The following is a 20422-nucleotide window of genomic DNA, read 5'->3' as shown; positions in this document are numbered from 1 at the left end:
AAATTACAACTGGATTTATATTGCAAATTATACAATTTAGCTACATGATATAACCGTAATATTGTGAAATATTATTACATTTTAAAATAACTTGGTTTTATTAACTTAAAAATGAACTACAAAAAATACCACATTTACCTAATTCGTATTGTATTATATGCATATATAAACTAGATTGCATATATTTACTTCTTTTATTTTCTTTTTATTTATTTATTTTATTTTATTCATTCATTCATTCATTCATTCATTCATTCTTAAATATAAAATTGAGTTATGGTAAAAATTTTATTATTACAATTAAAAGAAAAAATGATAAACAGATTAATTTTTATTATATATTTAAATGTGTAGTTTATTCCAAAGGGTAAAAGCTAAATGTATTTTATCTAAGGTTTTTTTTTGTGTGCACGTGTGTACCTTGTTTAGTTATAGTTTAACAATAAAAAATATATTATTATTTAAGATCATATCAATACACTCTCTGAACAAAAATGGTGCTAAATAGCTCTAAAAGTGTTTAACCCCTTACTAGTAACCCCCCTTTTTTGGCATGGAGACCGAAATTACATACCCAAAATAAAAAGGTTTCTGCTCATGATTCTTTCTGACTAGATAAATAATCAACCTTTGTTCACAAAGCTGACACTTTAAAGTTTACTGTTCAGGAATCAGAATCACTCAGACTGTTATGATAATAGAGATATATAAGCTCAAACATAAAAACAAAAATAAAAATATTAAAAACATATGTTTTAAATGTATTTAAAAAAATGTTGATGTAGGAAATGAGTTTGAAAACACAGTGTAGCTAAGGCCACAAGTCTTCCAAGACTTCATAAAAAATTTCATAATCGAATCTGTAAAACTGTGAATTTTATGAAATATTTTCTAAGGCCATGTCATGTGTGTTTTTAGAGAAGGCTAATCAGATTGATTTATGGCCCTTGTCATCTCTGTAAGATCTCACATGTAAACTTTCCTGTGCTCTTTGTGTATGTTTCACTGTTGAAAACTGCCCGAATCATGATTGTATTGTTCTCACCAAACGGTTCTTTCACACCTCCGCCAAGTATGACACATTATCCGCATTATTCTTTTATCATTATTCTTTTGTTTTTATTCCACCTTTATTAGCCTTGATTGTGGTTTTTCAGGCTTTACAAAGCAACAAAGCAGCGATCTCACTTCAGTCTCTCTTTGCATTTAGCCCTTATTTATCAAAAGTCTTACTATAAAAATACAACAAAACATTTTCTTACGACCTTACGTGAATTATTGAGACAAAAATGCATTATGAAGAAGAAAAGCACCTGCTATTAGTAGCATTGGTGCTAACGTTAGCATCAAGCTACATCTGACAATTTATGAAATTATTAGTACACTTTTACTCAAAACTCACTTTAAACCCCGATCGAGTGTTTATAATAACTTCCTTTAGCGATCAGGGGTGGAATTTGGTCGTTTACTGTTGTAAAAATATGTTATTTGTAGCCTTTTTCATCGCTGCACAAGTTAGCATTTCCGATGTACATTTTCGATTTTTTTTATAAAAACGCCCCAGATCTCAAGAAATTCTCATACCAAGCTTTACTATCGTAATCGCGGCTTTATTATTCGGATATTTTGTGTGTACAGAGGTGTTTCAGTGTTGTTTTGGCCAGATAACTACCAGGAAGTGTGCAGGAAGCATGTGACACGATGGGGCGGTGTCCAGATATGAAACTCTAAGATTGATGTTTGAAAGACCCAATCAGAGTCTGAGTCACACACCGCACGAGCTGTGACTACTGCACGCACACACAGATCGCTGGGAGAGGCTGTTTATCATCTGATCGCGTAAATCCATGGAAAATGAATAGAAATGACGATTCTGTCTGAAGAAATATGAAGTAAACATCAGTAAATATATCCATATATCTCCGCAGATATGCATCTTTGGTCTGTAAATCCTTATTGACGCTGTTCAGTGAGTCTATGTGAACACAAATAAACCGCTCTTGACGTGACTTTATATGAGTGAGTTGTGAATTTCTATTCAAAATGTGGCATAATACGGATTTATTATTTAGCACTCCTGACATAAATCACTAAATATCTGTCACTGCAACAATGTTTTATCAAAATATTGGTCAAATATCGAAGCTTGAGTCTTTAAACTTTCCATTGATGCACAGTTTGTCCAGATGAAGTAAGACAGTGATGTTTAATGTGCTGTGAAAGTGAAACAATAATAAACTGGGGCCGTCAGCGATGTTTGCACGCAAAGGGGTTAAGTGGCTCGTAATCATAGGGAAACCACTTTAAGTGCTATATAGCATCTATCTTTAAGGTGTTTTACAACACCTTTATCAAATGGTGCTGTGTAACTGGTATTTATTATGGCCCTTGTAGTATTTTTTTCTCAGTGGTTCTTCTCTAGGTTCCTGTGTCTTTCCATATACATTTGGTTTGAAGAAACATTTGTTTTGGACACAATGTGTACCATATATCTCAAACGTATAATCTGTTGTGGGGGTCAGTCTGACTATGTCTGCAGCTAAGACAGATGAGAGTGAATGGGCAGCACACACAAGCGCTTGTGCTCCTCCAGAATGACTCACAGTGACACCAGTGGTGGAGCACAGGATCAATTGGCACAAAAGAGACTTCATTTCGTCAGACATTACCTGTAGTCATGGAGACAAGACACTGGCTAGTGGCTGTCATGTCCTGTAGTGTTGGTTTCATGGATGTATGGCATTCAATTTGAGCACTGCAAAAATATAATTTTCCTTGACCAAGAATGTAAAGGCAGGTCTCTTCAATGGTGTCTTTATACAAACACACTCTCAAAATATGGTCGGTAGCTTTTATTGTTAGCTGCTTGTTGTGCAGATTTTTAATTACACCAATTACAGAGAAGCCACTTTATTTCCAGGACGTTCTGAGCTTGACTATGAGTGGAAAAAGAGAGTGCCGAAAAAACGACTACATGGAAATATAATGAAGTAAACAGGCCATTACTCTTTCCTGGTAGTTCTTCAGTTCTGCTCCTAAACCTAGTGAACTGCCTACATATAAATATATATAATAAAACATATAAAACATAACATATCAAAATTTACATATAAATCATGCGTGTTCAAGAAGTCTTTAGGTAGAAAAGAAAACATTGTTTCCATCATACTTTGTTGTGCCCACTTTTGAAAGCTGCATACACTTTGACGGCATTCTGTTAATGTAGTCTCATGGCTGCTCATTAACATAAGCTTTGATGAATTGTTAACAGTTGCTGTTGTTATCAGAAATTGCAGACTCATTGAAAATAAGTTACTTCTGGATGCTTTGTAAAGGCAAATGCCTGTTAGTGTAAACATCTCTTTATACAGTACAGACAAAAGTTTGGACACACCTCATTCAAAGAGTTTTCTTTATTTTCATGACTATAAAAATTGTAGATTCACACTGAAGGCATCAAAACTATGAATAAACACATTTGGAATTATATATGGAATTATATACATAACAAAAAAGTGTGAAACAACTGAAAATATGTCATATTCTAGGTTCTTCAAAGTAGCCACCTTTTGCTTTGATTGCTTTTGATTAGCTTCAAGAGGTAGTCACCCGAAATGGTCTTCCAACAGTCTTGAAGGAGTTCCCCGAGAGATGCTTAGCACTTGTTGGCCCTTTTGCCTTCTGTCTGCGGTCCAGCTCTCCTGGTCTGTACTGTATGCAGAGAAGGTGATCCCAAAATGCACTGCAATAAGTACACTCTCCGAAAAGGTAAAAAAAAAAAAAAGCTGTCACTGGGGCATTACTTTTTTTAAAGGAACTAATAGGTGCCGTTAAGGTACAAATATGTACTCTTTACTTACTCTTGATATGTAATTTTGTAGTAATGATATGCATGATATGCACCCCCCCCCCCCCCAGAATAGCACGATACAGAAGTGAATCTACTTCATCTCATTATATTGTATCCTGACCCCGATATACCATCCTGTATACTGTCCCTAAAGAGCTAGTATAACTGTATAATCTCAAAAATGCACTCTCAAAAAAATAAAAATAAAAACCTGAGACTGTGTAATGCTGAACAACAAAACGTTTTATTAACATAAATTATGTACATTAGTATTTACACTAACAAAAAATACTCTGCCACAAGGAAACAAATCTAAATAAATAAATATAATAACCCTTTTCTATTATAAACACTATTTACCCTCCAGTACACTCACGTTTATGTTGACTGCAAGATTCCAAGTCAAGGTACAGGATCATTAACATTCAGTTACTTGCTAACGTAGCATTCTATCATCCTGGGTAACACATACTATCACCAGTTAATACTATTTTCCACTGCACAATAAAACTGAATTTTTTTTTTTTTTTTTTTTTTACTGGCCTTTGTATGTGGCACAGAGACAGCCCTGGTAACTTACCATCGGCAGTTGTCAACATGTGCACGTGCGCACACACACACCACCCACTCCCTGCTAGTGCAAGCACAAAAGTAGTCCCGGCCTGCGCGTGTAGCCTGTCAAATACCCCGCCGCCAATCAAATTACAGCGTTTCTTGTACTGTTGTCGTGGCCGTTAGAGTCGATCCAAATAGCAGTGCAAAGATACAAATAGCAGTCCAAAGGAGTTGCTAAATATTGGTGGGGACAAATTTGTCATCTCAAAATATTGATAGGGACTAGTACCTAGCGTCCCCCCCCTAAACCTACGCCCATGCAACAAACAAATACAAATTTTGATTAAAAAAAATACAGTTAAAAAGATATTTAAAAAAGTTTCAGACTTTAAAATACATTTTCTTTTTTAAAAAAAGAAGCATTATTTATGATCAGTGTTGAAAATAGATCTGTTGCTTATTTTGTGGAAACCGCAAATTTCAGGATTCTTTGAATGAAAAAATTTAATCTAAATGTCTTTAGTGTCAGTTATGATATTTATAATTTGTACATATTTACGTATGTATTTTTATGCTGCTTAGATTTTGTAGACTCCTACAGTAGGTTTTGGAACAGGGTTATCAAATCTATTACATCATACGAAATGGAAAAAGGGACTAAAGTTAGTTTGTCGATTAATCAGCAGAAAAATGATCTCGGCAGAAAAATGTTTTTAGAAATATGCAGTGCGGGGGTAAAAGAGACTTGCTTCCCAAGCTTGCTATAACAGCTCATGGGAAACTTTGATATATATATATGTGTATAGAGGATTAGACGCTTTAATGACAGACATTACAGGGTATCTCTGGCTTATCATCTGACCTCTTCTTGGTAGGAGAGTGTGTGTTCACTGCAGATTACTGGAGCTTTTGAAATGCTAGATCTGCCTTTTTGTCCGTCATTCTCTCCTCCTTGCCTCCCATACGTCCCCTTAACATGTTTTCTGTAATCCATGGCACCTGACCCACGTGGAGTCTCAGTGAGACTGTTGACATTTCAGATCAGGATTAGAGCGCTGCTTTAAAGATTACCCAGGTTGATGTTTGTTTGCTTTGCTCCTGGCGAGACAGAAGTGTGTTAGATGTAAGCAACCCATTTCATCTTCCGTGTACTCCGTCCAGCGAGTACGCTGGCATTCTCCAGATCCGTCTGTGTGGGGCACAGTTCAAATGAAAGATTAAAGCATGCGGTAAAACCGTCAGATAAGGCTTTGCAAGCTTCTGTCCTGAATGTGGAGATCTCTCTTGTTGGGTTCTATTAGCATTTCTGTAACATCTGAATTCCTCCACTGAATGGTGAACCCTTTGCTGATAAATAGAGGCTTGAATCTTCTGTACCACAGCAACAGGAATGCTATTTTAGCTTCGAGTTAGAGCTTGAAATCTCAATTCAATTTAATGAGAAGCTTCACAATAATACAAACGCAATAAATAGATGTCTTTTTCATACAACAAGATCAGTGTAGTCTAAATCTTGAACAAATTACTCATAAGAGGTGGTTGTTCGTGAAGCGGTCAAGAACTGAGAAATCAAAAGTCCTTTGATCTTTTGACATATGAGGTCATTGTGCTTCTAAATCATTCTGTAAGTTTCAGAACTCAAAACTTTCTCGTTAGTCTAAAAACAACTTGTATTGAAGCCAATCTCCCAAAACAACAGCTTGTAAAGCTGAACACATAATAAAATAAAAAGCAAAAATTACAAATAAGTCTGTAAGGAATGACTATACAAATTGACAATTGTATGGCAGGTATATTACAAAAAGCAGTTATGTATGTACAGGTATATTATGTGCAAAATATAAGTGTACACGAAGTATGTGAGATAAAGAAGTGTATGCGTTTATAAATATTAATAGTGTAGTGTACTGTGTTCCACAGTCATTATCAATTGTTCATTAGATGGATTGCTTGAGGGAAGAAACTGTTCCTGTGTCTGGTCGTTCTGGTGCTCAGTGCTCTGTAGTGTCGACCAGATGGCAACAGTTCAAAGAGTGAGTGTGCTGGATGTGAGGGTGATTTTACTGGCCCCTTTTGCTCACTCTGGATAAGTACAGTTCTTGAATAAAAGGGAGGGTTGTACCGATGATTCGCTAAGCAGTTCGGACTACCCTCTGTAGTCTTCTGAGGTCAGATTTATAAGCTGAGCTTAACCAGACAGTTACTGAAGTGCAGTTGATGCATTCACTGATGATAGAGAAGAACTGTTTCAGCAGCTCCTGTGGTTAAACTTCCGCAGCTGGTGAAGGAAGTACAATCTATTCTGGGCCTTTTTCACAATGGCGTCAATGAGAATGTCCCACTTCAGGTCCTGAAAGAAAGTGGTGCCCAGGAATCTGAATGACTCCCCTGCAGTCACAGTGCTGTTCATGATTGTGAGAGAGCAGGGGGGTTTCTCCTGAAGTCCACGATCATCGCCACAGTTTTGAGCGTGTTAACCTGCTAACCTCTGGTGAGAGTGCACCAGACAGCCAGCTCTTTAACCTCCTGTCTGTAAGCAGACTCTTCACCGTCCTGAATGAGGCCGATGAGTGTGGTGTCGTCTGCAAACTTCAGGAGCTTGACACAGGGGTCCTTAGACGTGCAATCATTAGTGTACAGGGATAAGAGCAGTGGGGATAGAACACAGCCCTGGGGAGCTCCGGTGCTGATTGTACGGGGGCTGGATGTGAGTTTGCCCAGCCTCACTAGCAAAAATGTCACTACACACAAGTGTGAATAACTTTTCATTACCTTATCACTATTGCTTTGTCTGTTATTACCGATTGTTTGATATGTACTGGGTATGTATGCATTTTTAATTTAATTGACAACAGCATCCATTCATGAAGGATGTAGGCTGTCAAACATACACAACTATTATCCAATCATAGCAGTGGGCGTTTACTTCTACAATAGACACGCCTATTCAAACAGAACGTTCATTGAAGGGGATCAAAACAGTGGCGTAGCGACGGGTGTGGCAGGGTGTGCCTGTGCCACCACAGTGGCAGCTGGCACACCTAAAATTGATGCAGAATTATTTTTTATAGTCTCAATAAAAAATGTTTACTAAACTTGGGCTATTGTTATTTAGTAAGAATATTTTATATATAACCGTTTCACGCGTAAATTACAAATATTTTAACTGACCCCTTGTGCCATGGCGACGCGTCATGATTGTCACTTGACACAACGCAGCCACGAACAGATGTATCGGTATTAGTTTTATTTAATTTTTCATTTTACACTTTTCATTTACGTTTTCACTTGCTTACCATGTGAACTATCTGATATTCAGATTCTTCGTTTAAAAACCTTTATAAATTATCTTGATCTATAATGAGATGAGCGCTGCAGTTCAGAGTCCTGTCAGCCGGATTTAACACAGAGCACTTGAGCAGTTTCTCCCGAAATACATGAAATTAAGTGGCTGTTGAACTGGACGAAGAATAGAGTAAACTTTATTGTTCTGCTATGTGTGTCGATATATGAATAAAACACGTCTGCAAATTACATTATATAGTTTTTGCTGCTTCCATGGACATCAGTGTGTATTTTACAAACTACCAATGTATTGTTTTACTAGTGATTATGTATATTTAAATGTATGAAACCTAAAATAAACATTATGTGGTTGAAAACACTGCATATTAATTGTGATATATGACAAGCGCTGAGCGCTTCCGTCTCTGGCTCAGTGCCAGCCAACGCGTGAAAGCTGTTTGAATCAGTGTTGCCAGATTGAAAATGTCCAAGAATCGTACCAGAAGTTCAAAATTATCGTATTTGGAAGAAAATTATCGTACACGAGTCAAAAGAGTTATTAATCTATTCTAAAACAAAAACATTTTGACACAACCTGCAAATTACCACAATAGATAACAAAGCATGGCCATTGTTGGACCGAAGCAGTGAGACAAAATACTATCCCATTATTTTCAGTGACTGTCTCTGTCGCGGCGCATATTAAAACATATTAAAATGATTTTTAAAACTTGCTTTGTTTCTTCAATTGAATAAGGAATTTAGCTGTTGCTGCGTGTTGCAGTCTGAGCCGCTGTCACCGGAAGACTGCGTGTTGCCAGATGTTGAAGGGGTTCTGGGTATCCGCATCTAATGCTCGTTGGCTTTAAAGCAGGGCACTCTCCTGCATTCTTAACACACCCTCAGGTGCACACAAACGCATTTAGAGTGTCTGTACTGAGCCGATTTCGTTTATGTACGAGTAAAGAAGCCCTATGACTGCAACTACCATCATTAAAATTTTCATAAAATTCTGAAATTATCGCACATTACGGGATTTTTTCACATTGTACAGAGGTAAAAATTATCGTATAAATACGATATTTATCGTACGTCTGGCAACACTGGTTTGAATCTGGCAGTTCTGTGATGCCACTGAACGTTCTAAATCATACTCTCAGGGGCACAGAAATAAGAATCCAATATATGGTGCAATAATGCAAAAATTTTTCAAATGCAATTTACATTTATTTATTTATTTTTGTCAAAATATATCTGCCGACATTGGGACTGCTAACCAATCAGCAAACAGCAGCTGACTGTGACCCCAGCAGTCTATGATATAAACAGATAATTTTTGATTGCACATTGCTAGCTAGCAAGCAATATGTCGCAGAGCTCCTTTCTTAATTTTTTTTTTAGCAAAAAACCTTGGCTTGATGAACAGCAATGGACACAAGGCCTTGACGTTGAACCTGATGAGGATGTTTCTCCCTCCCTGGACCCCGGGCCCAACATCAACAGACAGTGTTGCCAGATTGGAAATGTCCATGTGTCGTACCAAATGTTCAAATTTATCGTATTTGGAAGAAAATTATAACATTTAACAATTAACTACATTCTGACACGACCTGAAAATTACCACTGTAGTATGCTTGGACGGAAGCAGTGCGACAAAAATACTATCCCATAATTTTGCTCAGTAGTCTGACAATAAATGTGGCACACCCAGATTTTCTCTTTTCTGGCTACGCTACTGGATCAAAACAGGATAGAAAATTGAAAATGGACCTCAGAGAACAGTTATAAAAAAAAACAAAAAAAACAAAACAAAGGCAGTTCATGACCCCTTTAATGAGTCTTCGTTGAACTCAGTAGTTATCGTTTGAACAAGCCTACAGTAACTAAATTTAAAATGCAATTTATTTCTGTGATGGCAAAATCATTACTCCAGTCTTCAGTGTCACGCAATCCTTCAAAAGTCATTCTAATATGCTGATATGTTGCTCAAGAAACATTTCTCATCTATGTTGAAAACGTCTGTTTGTTTTTTTTAAATCCGTGATGCCATTTTTTTTCAGAATTCTTGGAATATGGTTTAAAAGAGCATTATTTAAATTAGAAATCTTTTGTAACATTATAAATGTATTTGCTGTCACTTTTGATCAGTTTAATGCTTCCTTTCTGAATAAAAGTACATTTATTTCAAAAAAACAAAACAATTATTCTGTACCACAACTTTTATATGGTGGTGTAATGTACTAGAATTGCAACCAGATTTGTTTATCTCATATGATTCCCATCGACTCCTTGTGTACACAAAGATCTTGTTGAGAATGTGTGATGCAAGTATAAACTGATATTTTCATAGGATTACAGAGTTTACAGTTGTCATTAAAGTTGTTCCAGATTCTGCAATTGGATTAATTTATTTGAATTGGAAATCTATGTAAACGAGCATTAATCACATTGTATCTTTCTCACTATCTCCATCTCTCTTTCTCTCTCTCTCTCTCTCTCTCTCTCACACACACACACACACACACACACACACCTTCCACATCCCCCACATCTGTTTGCTCTTTAATGTATATTTGTGACCTAAACTTGGCCCTCGCAAGAACTCAAATAATAATCAAGGCCTCGGATGTTGTGAAATTTACAGGCCACTCTATGTTGCATAGCAACAGGCAGTGCAACACTGAGTGAGAGAGAGGTGATGCTGTGTGTGAGTGATCCGAGCTCTGTGTGAAAGGCTGAAGTGTCACAGAATTGATCTCTTTCATTCGGTCATGCAGAAATGCCCTTATCTGACCAGGTCAGCCAACAACCACAGGCTTTTATTTATTTTTTAATTTATATTTATGAGCAGTTTTATCTTTCAGCATTCTATGGCAATTCCCATAGCTGTTGTTGTAGCCATTTTTCAGAATCTTATCAAATGTATCCATCAACAGCTCAAACTTAACTTTGTCCGTCCATAGTAATGTTCTGGCATTGAATCTGTACGTTTTGTTTTGTTTGTTTGTTTTTTGCCCAATTGAATGGTTTTCTTCTTTTCCAGAGTCAGATTTGGTTTCTCTTTGATACTCTGTCTAAAGACCAGTGGCATCTTAGAGACTTTTCGGTTTCAGATAAAGCTAATGTTTGGTTTGCTCTTTTCAGAGAAGCTTCTAGCTGAGCACCAGCAAGGCATCTGCTTCTCAAACTAGATGCTCTGATGTACTCGTGTTGTTGTGCATCTGGGCATTCCACGTCTCTCTCTCTCAGTCTTGGTTAGATCCAGTTTTTCTTTTGTCAAAACAGTAGTGTGTGGAATGGCCTTTCATCTCTCAGAAGAACAACAGAGCAATGCATTTCCAGGAAAAAATGGGTTTGTGTGTGGCCAGAATTTAACTTAAAAGTATGAAGTGACTTGCAAAAATGCTTGGAAGTGTACTCCATACTACCTACGGGCTAAACTGAAGGTTTCACACTTCAGCGACTGTACCAGATCATTATAAGGATTGGAGTGGAGTATTGGCTGCTTAAAATGGGCCTTTTACATTTTACTTCTATATTATAGAATATTAAATTATTCATTTTGATTTGTAAAATGTTAATTAAAATTGTTTAAATTTATAATATTTATTTGTAATTTAAAACAGAATATATTTTTTTTAATATTTACAAATAAAAATTATATTTCAATTCGCAGTAAAATGAATTTACAAAAAAAAAAATTTTAGTATTACTTTTATTACTTTTATAAGTAACCTTCATCCTAGAATTGTGATTAGTGAGGGTTGTAGAGGTAAGCCCCAATTTCAGACCATATCATTATTTCGATATGCCATGTTTACAGCGTCTGCTTAAGTGCATTATAAAAAATTGTTTAACATTCAGCATCACGGTATTGTTGTAATTTACATACTTTGACTCCCATTTAACACTTTATTCTCAATTTTCTAAAATTTATGAGGTCTGTTTTGGCATACCTTACAGCCCCCAAGATATTAGTATTCAAATAAGAGCTTAATATATTTTAGGGGCATAAGGAAGATGATAAGAAAATACATTATTCATCATCAGTTTAGTTTAATAGGATTGTGAAATATTTATATTTTTTTCATATAACTGAAAACGGGAACAAACTGTCAATTTACCCGTTTCGCAGACTCTGCGCAATGTTAACGTATCATTACTGCGGATAACAACCTGCTTGATATACATTTTTCTGTGCAGCATAATCAGATGATGGATTTAAACTTTCAGAGCCAGGAGAAATGCATATTACAACATTCCCTTTAATATTTCCCCACATTCTCCATGTATAATAATGTCTCACTTAGCGAAAAAAAAAAAACAATTACAATGGCATTACTGAACTACTTTAGCTAGTAATTTATATTTTACAAATAAAATATGCGGTAGCTATAAATTAGGAGTCATTGAGGTTGTTCTTATTACTTTCAGTTGGATTGTAATGAATTAGTGTTAAGTAACTCGTTTTTACTTTTTACTGTTGATGCTACAGACATGAACGGTACTTTCAAATTGTTTGTTGAATCAAAGGCAACAGATAATGTGGTTGCACTTTATTTTACAGTACGTGTACTAACATGTACTTATAGTGTACTTACAATGTATTTATCTAAAAAAGATCTGGTAACACAAGGTAACTACGTGGGGTAGGGTTAGGTTTAGGGGTAGGTTCAGGGTTAGTACCTAGTTATTACATAGTTATTGTAATTACTATAATAAGTACATAGTATGTACATGAGGAACAGGACTGTAAAATAAAGTGCTACCGATAATGTGGTGAGAAGACTGAATGGAAAAGCCTGCTTAATTGGTTTGGTTCTGGTTTCTAGCAGGTCCAAACTGGATATTATCATTGATTGGTCAACCACCCACCATCTTCCAAAAACCAGCTATAACCAGCTTTTATATTTCAAATCATGAAAGAGGGACTTAAACAGTATAAAGTCATAGATACTTATAGGGTCAGACAGTAAACATCCTCCTAGAATCACCTAAGCAACTATCCACAAGCATCCAGCCTAGAATAAGGCCATAGGGTTGATTCACAAAAATCTTCAGAAGAAATTAAGAAATTTCTACGTCTTCCTCTTGAAAAATATTTGAAAATTTTTATTGTTTTCTTAAGAACAAAATAATGGGTTTTGGTTATCTGATGCCAGACTCTGAAAACTTGATAAAAAGTCGCCTTTTCGCACTCCCTGCAAATTACTGAAATAATCATTAATATGTATTATATGTAGCTAGTGTTATGTTGTAAAGCTTAATATTTGAATCAACAGAATAAATACCTTTGGGGATTTTACACAAGCTGGTGGTAATTTGAAAAAGTTATTTACAGTGATTTTTTTTTTTTTTTTTTTTTTTTTTTGGGAAGACTCTTTTTAATGATTTGAATTCTTGCAATCTTACGAGGGGTAAAAAATTTTTTTTTTCTGAAATAAGAACAGCAGCTAATTATTTTATTCTTGAGAATGTTCTTAGAATCTTGCCCAAGGACATCAAGAAGGGGGGAAAAAAAACATCTCAGATAATGTCCTACACAAGTATCTGCTAATATTCTTTTTTCATTAGGGTTAATGTTCCCTTTTTGCTCTGAAATAACCAGCAAATAAATACAGACATCCATTCAAACAGGGACTGATGATGACAGTGGTTTATTCATCGGGAGTTCTTTTTATTAAACACTGGCAAACTCGACATCACTGTATCACAGAGAATCTTAATGAACAGTTCTGAGGAGTCACTGGCTTTTGTGTGCAGTGATCTCAAAAACACTCCCCACGCAGACAAAAAAAAGACAAAAAACAGTCTGGTCCTCCACCTTCCCCTGCTGAATTCTTAATAATGGTGTACATATTGCTGAAATTGCACCCTGCGCTTGTATATATAACGTCTCCATAAAATTAATTTAGTAAAGACGACGCAGCCATCAAAGAAACGTCCGGCTTATTCATCAGGGGACAATGTGGAAACTAATTTCCCCGAGGTTGCCACACTGGCTGTCTTTGTGTCAGTTTTTCCGATATGCTTGTGTCATCACTGCGCACACAAAATTAAACCGGTGACTGGCAGTTTTGATGGCTTTCATTGAGCCCACCTCGTGCACTTTGCCTTTTCGTGTGTTTCGAGCATAAGAATTGAAGGCGCTTATTATATTTGTGAATAGTCCATTATGTCCAGGCGAGCATTCAGGGCCGTGCTCAGGGGCCCGTTCTGTTTGTCACACAGGGCCTGTTTTGATTGATGGCCGTGGTTTGTCACAGCTGGAAAGAAGGTGGAAGACTTGGGTGGTAAAAAGAAAGCGATGCACCACACAGAGCTCTGCAATTAAGCTGTTTTCGTTCTGTTAATTAAAAGCAAATTAGTCTCCGCAACAAGAGGAGCTGTCTTCTCCTAATTGCCAACCAGCATTGCCAGGCATGAACCTGTTGTTGAAACGTTCTGTCTTTTCTTACACGTTCATTTTCATTCTTGCAGGGTCGACGGGGGAAGACAGGAGAACCAGGGACTCCAGGACCCCCGGTAAGAATTACAGTTTATAGTATGTGTAACATTTGACAAGAAAATTACCAAAAGTGAAACCTGGTCGCTTTGAAAAGCTGAATGGCCTTTTCCAACCAATCATGATCTTGGGAGTGCAACAGGAGAAGAAAATGAAAATTTATTCAAAATATATTCTCAGTAATCCAACATTGTTATTATTTTTCTAACAGTTTTTACGTGAATTTGCAAAGACCAAAAAAGACTAGTTTCTAGTGTCCAATTACTCTTTAGAGGCTCTGCATCTTGTTTAAGACGTATTTTGATATTTTTACAGCTCAGGAATTGATTTGATCCGCATTAGCAAATAATAAACGAAGTGGATTGGTTCTGAGGATTTAGTTGTATTAAATTAGTGCAGAAAATCCCTATTAAATAAATCAAAAAATAAATAACTTCAAGTTTGATACCAGATATTTGATATATATGAGCATTAATATCAAGCCCACACAGAATGTGTTGCTGCAAAGCTCTGCAGAAATCTCCACATATTTCTATGCCTGTCATTCAAAAAGTTTTCAACCCTTAGTGTTTTTTTCATAAGTTTATTTCAGCTACTAACAAGTGTAGTAACTCCATTTTACCATATTTAAATCCATGCTCCAGCATTCTGCAAATTTCTCCTATCACTTGAAATGTAAAGTCTAGATGGCCGAAAGTATTTCAAGTTTAGAAATGTTTTTGTTCCCAAATACTGTTTAAAATGGTTCATTTTAATAAAATGGAATTTTAAATTTTATATTTTTTATTATTTATTTATATTTAAAAGAATATAAATAAATGTTAAATTGATATAAATACATGTAGGTTTTGAAATGCAGCTCATTTTTACCATTTAGTTTATATCATTTCTCATTTCCTTCCCCTGCTATTCGTTTCAGATTCAGAAAGCATAACTGTTGTCATAAATCTGCTTCAAAAGCAAACCAAATTTGTCATTGTGCATAATGGACAGATACCTGCTGCTATATTAATCCCCCTCCAGATGAGTTTTCTTGGTTTATGCGTTGGTTCAATTGAAATCTCCATCACATGTGCTGTTTAGCTCAACGTTTCAAATTACGATTTCAAGCAGCCCAGAGGGCCATATTAAGAGCAGTCCCATGCATAAGTGTTATTGAAGATCCTAATGAGACTCTCAAAGGGGCCCTATTTTACTGCTTGAATAATAGTCATCTCTTCAAAGCCGTGGCATCAGTATGGAAATGTCTGTGACATAAAAATCACACACACACACACACACACACAATCTTCAGGCTTTGAAACCTATGTTGCATCATACATTTCTGGCATTTTTACATTGCCTTTGGCTTTGTGGTTGTACCCACATATGTAGAACCGCGTAAGTTAAGTGGAAAATGAGTGTTTAATAGATTGCTATACTGAGTGAAAGGAATAAAGGAATACTTCTCTACAAAATAGAATTCAAGAGAGTGCAAATAATGCCAGAATTTCCAAGATCATTTGACTTTTTTTTTATAGACTTCATGGTTGCTTATAAATAGAAACTATTTAAGCAAAAGCATCAAAAAGTGGTTCATTTGACTTGTGAACTATAGTAAGTCTTCTGAAGTCATGCGATAGCTTTGTTTAAGGAACCAACTGACTTTGAAGTAGTTATTCGCTGATAAATTTCCCGAGTGATTGTTCACTACTGTATTGAGTCTGACTTGTGAACGAATCATTAAGACTGGTTTTGTGAATCAAAAAAGCTTTGAATCAATTATGAAAACTTTAAAACATATCTATAGTTGATAATACCGTCATCATTCAGAGCCAGATGTTGAGAATTTGGCTCTGTTTTTCACACAAAGCCATCATGTTGCTACAGAAGAACTTGATGTATCATATGGAACACATTTATGTATCATTTATATGATGTTTTAGACTCAGTTCATTGTAAATGCATTTTCTAGAAAGCAAATATGGCTGAGTTTTCATTTTTGGTTCTGCTGTATCTTTAAAGATTCAGTAAGCTGTAAACCGAATGACAAATACTACCAGATCTGCTCTGCATACTAACAATGTCTGACCGTTTAGTTTCACACATTCCATTACAGGAAAGTTATAAAATGGTGGACGCAATCATAAGTGTCGGGAGGGAAGTGGTTGTGACATTTTTAAATGGCAGTGTCTAGATAATTTCCATGGCATGTGCCAACCTTGCTTCTGTCCTCGGGAGCTGGCATTTATGAGTGGCCTGTCGTCTGTGGTGTTTGGGAGGAGGAGGAGGAGGGCCTCGGGCAGCACAGACATCCTCCCCCAGCCTCGAGGTGTCGAGGAATGCCACGTGCAGTCCAGGAGGCCCTTATCTATCTGGATGTTTAGTTGAGCTGATGTGTCTAGTGACCTTTGTCAAGGACATTCACAGGTGTTGTTGCTCCAGTCGTGGGCGACAGAGGCTAATACACAGCGAATGCTGTCCTGGTTGCTGGGTCAGTCAGTTAAACCCGAATTTACATTTTGTTTTGCAAATGGGTTTTGATCAAAAAATCTTCCTTGCCCAAGACATTTTGAAATGAGCTTCCAAATGCAGGTGTAAGTGATTTGATTTACTTTAACTGAGATTTATGTCTTCAACACAGGGTCCACCTGGAACATGCGATGCTGAAGCGGTTAAGGTAAGATTGAGCTGTTTTTGAAAATTTAAATGTGATCATTTAATATTTTAAAAGCAAAAACACTTTAAGCCATTCGTAGGTTGGAAAGTGTAAACACTGTGGCACTTTCAAAACATACATAGCAATGTTTAAGCAGCCTGAGCAGCATTGGGGATGGCATTTTGATTTATTTTTTTATTTTTTAATCAGAAGTAGACAGGAAAGTGTTCAGGACTGACTGAAAAATTGTCATTATGTGGTTCTGTTTGGTGACTCGAATGGTTTTAAGACGACTACATGTATAAAAAACATTTACTTTTTTTGTAAGTTGAATATTTTTATTATCAAAGGCCGTGTCATTTTAAAGGGTTAGTTCACCCAAAAATGAAAGTTCTGTCATTAATTACTCACTATCATGTTGTTCCAAACCTGTAAGACCTCTGTTCATCTTTGGAACACAAATCCTGATGTTTTTGATGCAACCTGTGAGCTCTCTGACCCTCCCAGACAGCAAGTGTCCTAACTTGATCAAGGTTCAGAAAAGTAGTAAGGACATCGGTAAAGAAATCTGTGTGATATCAGGGATTCAACCATAATTTTACGAAGCTACGAGAATACTTTTTGTGCGCAAAAAAAAATCCACTTTTTGATTTTTCTAGACTTTTGGGAGTCTGAAAGAGTCCCATGGTAAAAATCATCATAATATGGCAACAATATAGCATTCTTTATGAATCATGGAATAATGTAATTGCTTAATTTACTATTTTTAAAGAATAGTACATAGGAAACAGTGTATACTGGACAGTATTTGGTGAGTAGTAAGCTAGTACCCCATTCTGAACATGCACTTCAATAGATATCGGAGTTGTTGTGAGGTCAGTGCAAACACATGCACCACTGTCAGTGACCTAGAAGACGGTTTGGACACATTGTGCTGTCTGTCTGTCGGTAAGGTGAGATCAAGCATTTATTCAGTGCTGTTCTCCTGAGAACAGAGAGGGAAGGACACGCTCGCATCCTACTGATTGACTTCCCTCAGTCAAACGCTGGCTGTCTGCTCAGCATGTTAAACAGCCACACACACACACATACTGCATCACTCCTCAGTCTCAAGCCTGACAGATGGTAATTATGAACAGTGCTTTTGCAAAAGGTCTGCAATAATTTTCATGAAGCCCTGGGGTGTAATATTTCACAAGGGGCAATGGCAGTGTATGAATATAAAAAAAAAAAAAATTATATATATATATATATATATATATATATATATATATATATATATATATATATATATATATATATTAAACAGGGCAAGAGTGAGTGTTTACATGCAGCTCCTTAACTTGTCAGTTCACACTCACAGCTGACACACACAGTCAGGTCTCAGGGCAGAAAGTGCCTCTGTCTGACCTTTTAACCTTATTCTCATAAATTAACCACACCTGTATAAGTTAAACTGTTTACTTGCAATGTGATTTGCAAAACAAAATTTAAGTTTATTTTTTAACCCATGGTCAATTTCTTGCTTCATATATTATTTTTGGATTTTATTTGGTAGGGGGATCCAAAATAAATGGTTAAAGTCTTTATCTTATGCAGTCTTGAGTAAATTGAGATTGTTTTATATATATTTATTTTGTTTTATTTTCTATATGGAACTACTGATTTATCAAATGATCTTTTGCTGTGCTGTTCCTCACCCAGTGTTACGGATCTCTCTTAAATTTTTTTTTCATGCTCATGAGTTTATATCACACCAGAATTGTGCATGGATACCTTCATTAATTAAAAGATGTTTTATAACCTACATTTTTTCTTTTCCAGTCAATTTGATACAACCTGTTTCAAGTCCCTCAGTTTGACAAGTATAGTAATTAAAGAGAGTTAATTTTATCTTTCAGATGGTGTGATGTCTAATCACTAGAATTTTTTTTTCTGCTGTTAGCAGACATTTTAATTCAAAATAATCTTTCCTAATTTCCTCTAAATGACAGTAATTAGTGTAGTCAAATGGACAGTGTAACCAGGAGCATCGTTTACCTGATCCCAGACCATCCAACCTGACATCTAATTCAGGGCAAATAATTCAGGCTTGGGTGTAATTAAATGAACATTCTAGGTTAAAAGCAGGTGAAGGACTATCAACAGCTTTTGTGACATACTGTTGATTTCCACAAAAACTAATTTAATCTCGTCCGCTCGTTTTGTAAAAGCAAAGAAACATCTCTTTTACAGCCATACAGTTACAATGGTAGTCTATGAGGTCAGTCATTTCAGAGAGTTTAAAAGCAGAAATAAAAGAAGTTTATTCCTCTATTTAAAAAAAAAAAACTAGTAATAATATAAGTGCATTAACTAAAATATAAGCAGCAAATTTGTGGTTTTATTTCACCAGTAGTCTTCCAAAGTAACTGAAAACTGACAAAAGTCAGATTTCAGAAGTTCTTGTTTTAAACCTGGAGCATAAAAAATGTGAGACCCTAATAGTTTATCAAGAAATATATGCTTTAATTTTAGAAGGCCTTGAAGCTATGTATGTGTTCAAGCACCGGACATGATTCAGCCGTGCTAAGGCCCGGAGGGATAAAAGGACAAGGACAAACAAATATAGGCTGATTTATTGTTGATAAATATAGAATTTTGAGAATTTTTCTGTTTATGACGTCAAGTGAGTCACTGTTGTCTTAACTATTTTTGTACATTGTTCAGTTGAAAGAGTAGTGTCTTAGCAACAAATAACAGTCAGGATGCCTGCATGCATTAGCCAATTAGAAAACCATGACGTGTGTCTTTAGCTGTCAGTCATTTTTGGATGCTTGGGTGGGTGGGCTTTTGTAGAGGTGCGTAGTCAATACATTAATATTTCTATGCAGTAAGCAAGGCATGCTGTGTTTCTGAAATGTTCAGTTAAATTGAGTTTGCTGTAGGGACGATGCACACACACCAAACCATTATGTTATATTAACCATGAGCTGAATTCAGAGATGAAAAGTTTCCTTGTCATCTGGGTGGGGCTCAGACCCTTTGGCTTTGCATTTAAAGTCAGTCTATATCATACAGTATCAGGGCCGTCTGTCAATGTTTGACCTTCTAGTGGTCCTTTCATAGAACAAACTGCCTCAGGGTCTTTGGTATTTTAGCGCTGCCCATTAGGAATATTAATAGATCCAATCAGAAAGGCTTGCTCACTTGTTTTCAAAACTACTGCTGAAAACACTTGTTCATTGGTTAAATTCATTGCTCGCCCCGTAGACCGTTGCATTACACTAGACTTTCAAGCATTTGAAATATGCATTAAAACATTATTTGTAAATGTTTTTACTACTTTTTTTTCAATCCTCAAAAATACTTTTTCTTTTATCAAGAATGTTTTCATTCATGTTTTCATCTATAAGCAATATGAATGCTCCTGAGCTAAATTTCAACTGTCCCAGATAAGGGTATGAATACTTATGCAATGGAATCATTTTAGGGTTTTATTTGTAATAATTTGTTTTTGCTTTACCATTATAGTGTAGACTGATGTGGGGAAAAAAGTAATTTAAACAGTTACATAAGGCAGCAACCTAGTATAAAACGTGAAAAAAAA

General features: G+C 36.0%; 1 protein-coding gene across 3 annotated transcripts in view; it reads left to right on the top strand.

Moving 5' to 3' along the window:
- LOC113092377 (collagen alpha-1(XIX) chain-like) overlaps nucleotides 1-20422 on the top strand; it is a 128885-nt gene that overhangs the window by 60756 nt on the left and 47707 nt on the right. For all 3 annotated transcript variants that reach the window (XM_026257966.1, XM_026257963.1, XM_026257965.1), the window contains 2 exons: nucleotides 14171-14215; nucleotides 16819-16854. In XM_026257966.1, the coding sequence (XP_026113751.1) occupies nucleotides 14171-14215; nucleotides 16819-16854 (81 nt within the window). The remainder of the gene's footprint in view (nucleotides 1-14170; nucleotides 14216-16818; nucleotides 16855-20422) is intronic.

The sequence above is a fragment of the Carassius auratus genome, unplaced genomic scaffold (genome assembly GCF_003368295.1).
Source record: "Carassius auratus strain Wakin unplaced genomic scaffold, ASM336829v1 scaf_tig00214575, whole genome shotgun sequence".
NCBI classification, from domain to species: domain Eukaryota; kingdom Metazoa; phylum Chordata; class Actinopteri; order Cypriniformes; family Cyprinidae; genus Carassius; species Carassius auratus.
This window is presented reverse-complemented; position numbering and strand designations above follow the sequence as displayed.